The sequence below is a fragment of the Rutilus rutilus genome, assembly GCF_951802725.1.
Source record: "Rutilus rutilus genome assembly, chromosome: 2".
In the NCBI taxonomy this organism is placed as follows: Eukaryota; Metazoa; Chordata; class Actinopteri; order Cypriniformes; family Leuciscidae; genus Rutilus; species Rutilus rutilus.
In genome coordinates, this window is record NC_140210.1 from 47,049,629 (window position 1) to 47,056,441 (window position 6,813).

The window sequence follows — 6,813 nt, forward strand, 5'->3', positions numbered from 1 at the left end:
TTAAATATGAATCGCGTTTCTCTCTCTCTCTCTGTGTGTGTGTGTGTGTGTGTGTGTGTGTGTGTGTGTGTGTGTGTGTGTGAATGAATGAATGCACAGATGCGCGCTGTTGTGGAGCTACTAACGGGTTGGGTTGGCTGGTCATCTAGTTGAGAATTAACTTACCCTGGTCTGAACCGCGTTTACTACCGTCTTCCTCCATGTTTGTTTATGTATTGCAGCGTGCATGGGCATGCCGTGAGGTTAATTCTGCCGTAAAACGCCTTATCGTGGCGTAAACGATAGAGCCTTATATAAAACGATAGACATTTTCTATCGTCCAGACGATATATTTCGTCATATCGCCCAGCCCTAAAGTCAACTTAAAAACTTCTGAGTCATACTACTGTGTTTGTGTATTGAACATTCAACCACATGTTATCCGCAGCAATCCAACAAGAGGAATCTGTGAGCACTCAAATAAACTCAAACACCCTTAAACTGGCCAAACTGGACCTTTGTATTGATGATGCTGGAAACAGCAGAAAGTGCCTGAATCTGATGTTTCTGTTCCTCTCTGATCACTTCAGTCTGATAAACCTGCTCTCTGCTGCCCCTGCTGGACTGGAGCAAATATAGCCATAGTGCAATAAAGCAGAAACACAAGAATAAAATATGACATAAAAACAAAATGACAGTTTACTAAAATAATAACGACCCTTTTAACTTCACTTTCAGAATAATAGTCATGAACACATCAGAGGTTTGGTGTCCCAGGTCACCCTCATTCACATCGTGAGAAACTGGATGTTTTGAGTTTATTATAGCAATGAAAAAATAATGACATTTTTACATTTCCTTTTACATTACATTTTAGCAAATTCACATACAGATCAGAAGGCAGTTTTTTAAAAGACAGAAACCTCAATCAGAAATAATACATTAACAATAAGCATGATTCACTAAAATAATAGAAGCAAAAGCACAACAAGACTTTATGAAACTTATTTCTCACAAATCCATTTCCTCTTCTCAGAGCATTTGAGATCATTCCAGTTGTTCACAGGGTCTTTTGTAGGCATCATTTCAATACAGTCCTCATTTACTTCATTATTCGGCTCACCTTTGTACCAAAACCTGAATAAAATGTGTAAAACAAAAAATGAGGAGCTTAACAAGCTATTCATCATAAAGAAGCCAACAACATTCACAGCCCCAGAATAGCAGAGCAGAAGTTAAAGTGCAGAAAAGTAAAAGAGAGAAGAATTTATCCATGCAGTTTATTTATGAGAAGTATTTTTTTATTGTGGTTGTTGTCATGATTGTGTTTGTGTAATTAAGGACAACTATTTATGTTGTCATTATCTAATTTTTAAATGAGTATAAAAAGGACTTAAATTAATATGAATTGTTTCTCTGTGAGTATTTTATCACTTACCCTTGATTCAGTGTTGAATTATCCACCCATTTCATGATCCCCTCAGTCTCAGTGTCAGACAAACCAATCCACACTCTCTCCTTGAATGAAGATATGAGTCTCTGTGTGTGAATATAAAACAGGAATAAGTGTGATTCCTCTCATTGTTTAACAGACACTCACACAAACTCACCTGCTTCTCTGCAGTGTTAATGATGACCAGATCAGCTCCTCGATCTCTGCAGTACTGCCTGCTCTCAGACCAGCTCTTTAACTCATCGAATATGAAAAAACTGGTATTTCCTTTCAATAAACATAAACACTTTGCTCATTATTTTTGTTGTAAAGTGCAAATAAACATACAAATCCATTTGTACAAACCTTGTTTAGATAACTCCCTTAGTTGATTCTCTAACTCCAGTTTCTTCGGACTCAAAGCATCAACACTTCTCTGTAACTGGCCTTTCTCAGCGCTGAGATCGTTGACTCTGGTCTCTAACTCCAGTTTCTTCTGACTCAAAGAGTTGAAGTTGTTCTTCAGTTGGTCTTTTTCAGTCATTAGATCAGTGTTCTTGCCCTGTAAGCTGATGATAGTGTGATTGAACTCTTCAACTGTGTTCTTGTAACTCTTTAACAGGCCTCTCTCTGCTTTGATGGTGATGTACAGTGTGATGAAGACCAGCAGAAGAACACAAATGAGCCCGAGACACACTGTCATCAACACCAAACACCTGCGTCCTCCTGACAAACAGAGACAAAACACACACATATCAGTGTATACCCTTCATATTATTCCAAAAAAGGGTTAAAATCAACCTTTTAATCTACATTTGTGACCCTGGATCACAAAACCAGTCTTAAGTCGCATGGGTATATTTGTGGCAACAGCCAACAATACATTATATGGGTCAAATTTATCTATTTTTCTTTCATGCCAAAATTAAGGATATTAAGAAGGAAAAAAGGATATTAAGTAAAGATCATGTTCCATGACGATATTTTGTCAATTTCTAACCGTAAATATATAAAACATTTATTTCTGTGAGTGAATGCAGCACAGTCGCGAACATAACTTCGCGGACAACTTTAAAGGCCATTTTCTCAATGTTTCGATTTTTTGCACCCTCGGATTCCAGATATTCAAATAGTTGTATCTCGGCCAAATATTGTCCTATATCCTAACAAACCATACATCCATGGAAAGCTTACTTATTCATCTTTCAGAAGATGTATAAATCTCTATTTAATTTTTTTTACCCATGTGACTGGTTTTGTCATCCAGGACAAAATATGTCTAATATGTTTACATTTGTCTTTAGATAATATGCTTTTATATTATTTTACAAGACAAACATTGCTTGTTTCTAAATATCTAAAGATGAGCATATTGAAAAAGTACTGTGTATAAGTGTTAATACATTCAATATAAAAGCAGAAACACTGACATATTGTTCTTAGAAACAAAATTTGAACTTGCTTGTGACATTTCCTCAAACATTAGTGACACTTTTAACAACACCGTCTGTAACATCATCTCTGGTGTTTTTATAACTTTATATTTATTAAAACCATTTAAAACCATTATTTTTTCTGCTTAACAAAATTGCCCTCAAACCAATCAATTAATCTTAACTTGGGTTTTCTGAAAAACCGAGGCATTATAGTACAGATTAGGCTACTATATTTTTACAATTAAGTTAAGATATTTAGTAAAGTTAACTTAAACGTGTTAGTTAGAACAACTGTTGGATTTTACAGCGTAAAAAAAGCCAACTCCATCTCTACGTCAGAATAAAATTTCTACTTACTGCACATTGGATCTTTTTCTTCATCCTGCCAGATACTCTCTGTTTGTGGTCCAGTTGTGCCTTCAGTAATGCTGTTTACAGTATACCTGCCTGATTTCATTATTTGCTCTAACTCACAGTCTTACAATACAGTAGCCTATGAGTTCACAGATGAAGTGTGTTCAAGATTGAAAACTTACAAGACTTTTGTTCTCCTTTTTGGGTGGTGTCTCTTCAAATATCTGTTATTCATGACTCCTTTCCCCAAAACCAGAAAAAAATATTCTTTGGAAATCTGTAACCAGGAAACCCCCACACAATACTGTGACGTTTCTACACAGCAAAATCCCCAGTGTTAAACGTCATGCACAATTCAATAAAAAAAATGTAAAATAAAAAAATGAACATGCACATGCATTTTACGTGTTCAGTCTATAGTGTTTCGTCCCCATCTAGTGGCCTGGCAGCAGAATTCAGCGTTTTTAGCCTTTTTTGCGGATAAGTGGAGTAATGGGTGAGGATAAATCCGTGTAAATGGGGATCGTTTTGACAATGGTGTCGTCTGTACGCGGAAAACTCAAAGGAAAAACTTCTCTGTTTTAAGCATATTGTTGTCGTGTAAACGTATCCTAAATCTGTGAAGATCTCAGCAGAGGATTAAACAACTCCACAAACAGCATTACCAGCTTCACTTATTACTAACCAGACTGACTTTATTTCTGTCAGACGTCTACAGAAGTTCTTATTGAGAATTGTGAGGTTAGATTCTTCCGGTGAATTATTAATGGAATATATCGTAAATTAAATTCGAGAGAACAGAACACAAATGTGCAGTAGCCTATAGGCTATGTTGTCCTTTTTCATAGGCTACTTCTACAGAGCGGATTGCAAAGGGAAAAAAGAAAATAATCATGAGGAAAAGAAAGCAGCGACTGAAAAGAGCTAAGGCTATTCTTGTTATAACATGTCACGTTAAAATACCAAATAGGCTATAACGTTATTCTCATGATGTCTGAAAATAAATCATGAAGGAAAACTGACAGCTCATACAGTCAAACCTGACGATCAGCTTTATTTGTAGGACAACCTTATGATTTGAAACGATTAGTTTCAGCCTTTTTGAATGGAAGTTCCCCAAACCGGAAGTGCCACCCATAATTCAATTGTTACATTCCATCTTCTACCGCTTATCCGGGGCCGGGTCGCGGGGGCAGCAGTCTAAGCAGGGATGCCCAGACTTCCCTCTCCTTAGACACTTCCTCCAGCTCTTCCGGGGGGACACCGAGGCGTTCCCAGGCCAGCCGGGAGACATAGTCAATTCAATTGTATGATTCATAATTCAGATTGTGATTCAGCTATTGTGATTGAATAGGCCACCTGTGGACTGTTACAGAGAACTTCTTATCAGTGACTCTGTTAACATTCCTAATTGGGACACAATGCTTCAATGGAATGAGTAAGTTGGAGCCGTTTACAAGCTCACAATGATCAAAACTATAGGCCAGGTGTCGGCTGATGTAATTGAGGCTGACACGAATCCACCAGTGTTAATGTGCAATAATTACAGAATTTAACAGCTAACATATTTTTATTATAAGAACGTTCTCCAAATATTCAGCGTTGGTTCCGGGAACATAAAGAATGTCCAGTTTTCTTGACGTTAGAGGAACGTGTTTCAAAAGATATAATGTTCCTCAAACATTATTTCAACTTAATTTAGATTTAAAATTCAACAATCTAGGAACGTTGATTTGTAACATTCCAAGAACATAAAAATGTTTCCTGAATGTTAATAGAATGTTATTGAAAGGTTAGTGTGATGTTCCTGAAACATTCTGTCAATCATTAAAACACCTGCTGTGAGCAAGCACTGAAAGAAAGAGTAATAAGAAAGAACACAAACTTTAACAACTTTATAAAACTTTAATAAACAACTTTATTCAGACACAGCTTTAGATGAACTGAAGATAAAATACATTAACTCTCTCAAGATCTGATTAAACAACTCCACAAACAGCATTACCAGCTTCACGTCTTATTGAGAATTAACAGAGGTTTAGATGTTGATGTCTTATTGAAAATGTTTGGTTTGAGGTCACCATTATGGAGATCAGTATTTGCTTTCGTTGGGCTCTTGACCCTTGACTTTTACTTAATTTGGTGCTTTATTAGCAGTTGCAGTTGTTTATGGAGAACATTTCTGCATTGATAAAGCAGATCAACAAGTTTGTTTTAATAACAAAGGACTGCAAATAAAGTGACTAAACAATTAAAAAACTGCTTTTACTGTATTTTATTTCTCACTTTTGGAATATTAACATTATTTGAGAAGAAAGTAATAAACTCAAAAGATGTGATAAAAATCATTTGTAACACTGAAGAAAATTCTGAGATATAAGATATATCTATATATAAGATATAATGTATAAGATAGTCCAAAATTATTTAGAAATTAAAAACGACGTGTGTAATTTCTGGCAAAGATGTCTTAAGCTGGGCTACAGTTAAAAGATAGTAGAATAAAACTATGTTAAAAGTTTATGAAAATGCAGTGTACCAGTCCTGAATGCCATGAAGTCTCTCTCTCATTCAAAGTCAGCTAAACTTTGCTGATGCTCTGTGTCATAAGTGATAATAAGCTATTCATAGTAAAGCACGTCTCAGTTGAAAATCATAGACACAGAGATTTTAAAGGTAAAAGAAATTATGCTACAGGCAGTTCAGATTTTATAGATTTAGAGGGCAATTTGTATTTAAATGTTTGAAAAGTGAAACTCATTGACTTTAAAGAAGTCTTTAAAATAATAATACAGACCGTAAACGATAGAAGTGACATTTTTGACTAGTTTATTCTAAGACCAGTACATTTTTTGTCTCATCTAGTTTCCACCATGCACAGCAAAATCCCCAGGGGTTAAATTAACTCTGCTCAGAGAACATCTGGACCCACTCTAAAGAGTGTTAGGGCGTTTTCACACCTGAAAGTCCTTTGAAAACTTTGACAAGAATGATAAAAAAAAAACGTTGACAAGAATGAATGAACAGACGCATATCGTATACAGACAATGCTTTCACACTAGAAACAAACCAAACCTTTTTTCAGTTTGATCCAGACTGAGACTACCTCTTTTCGTCAGACCAAATTTCGTCTGTTTGGTGTGGACCGTGGTCTGGGGGAGGTTTCACATCTGTAATTTTGATTCGGATCAAACTGAAAAGTCAGAAACCAAACAAGGTAGGTGTGAAAGGGCCTTTAAAGTAACTCTGAATCAGAGTTAAAGTTAATGAGACAATTCAGTGATTAAATGAGTGTCACTGGCTGAAGTCAGTTGTAGTTCTTGTGTTTCTCTTTCCTTCAGTGATTCTGCTTGTTGACAGCAGGTGTTCATCACTAATGTTCAAGCATCAATAATTAATCACTTTATTATCTCATTAATTTGAACACAGATTCAGAGTTTTTTGCTGTGTGGTACAGGGCTGATGGCTACAGTTACAGATGTAGCAGTAAACCAATGGACGGTTGTGATAACTAAATTCACTGAGTATAATAAGTGATTAAATACTGATGTCATTAACTTGTTTCCCTGTGTTAAACCTATTAGGCAACCTAATGGCTCTGGAGTCTCTTGA

At 35.9% G+C, this 6,813-nt stretch overlaps 1 protein-coding gene across 1 annotated transcript; it reads right to left on the minus strand.

Moving 5' to 3' along the window:
* Positions 1 to 1,585: 1,585 nt before the first annotated feature.
* On the minus strand, positions 1,586 to 3,399 carry LOC311286486 (uncharacterized protein; the record flags this gene model as incomplete). The annotated part of the gene is made up of 3 exons (XM_084402700.1): positions 3,205 to 3,399; positions 1,778 to 2,137; positions 1,586 to 1,647 (listed from the first exon to the last, which is right to left on the minus strand). Exons 1-3 carry the CDS (start codon positions 3,302 to 3,304, stop codon positions 1,586 to 1,588), a joined length of 522 nt encoding a protein of 173 aa, XP_084258826.1. The 5' UTR covers positions 3,305 to 3,399.
* Positions 3,400 to 6,813: the final 3,414 nt, after the last annotated feature.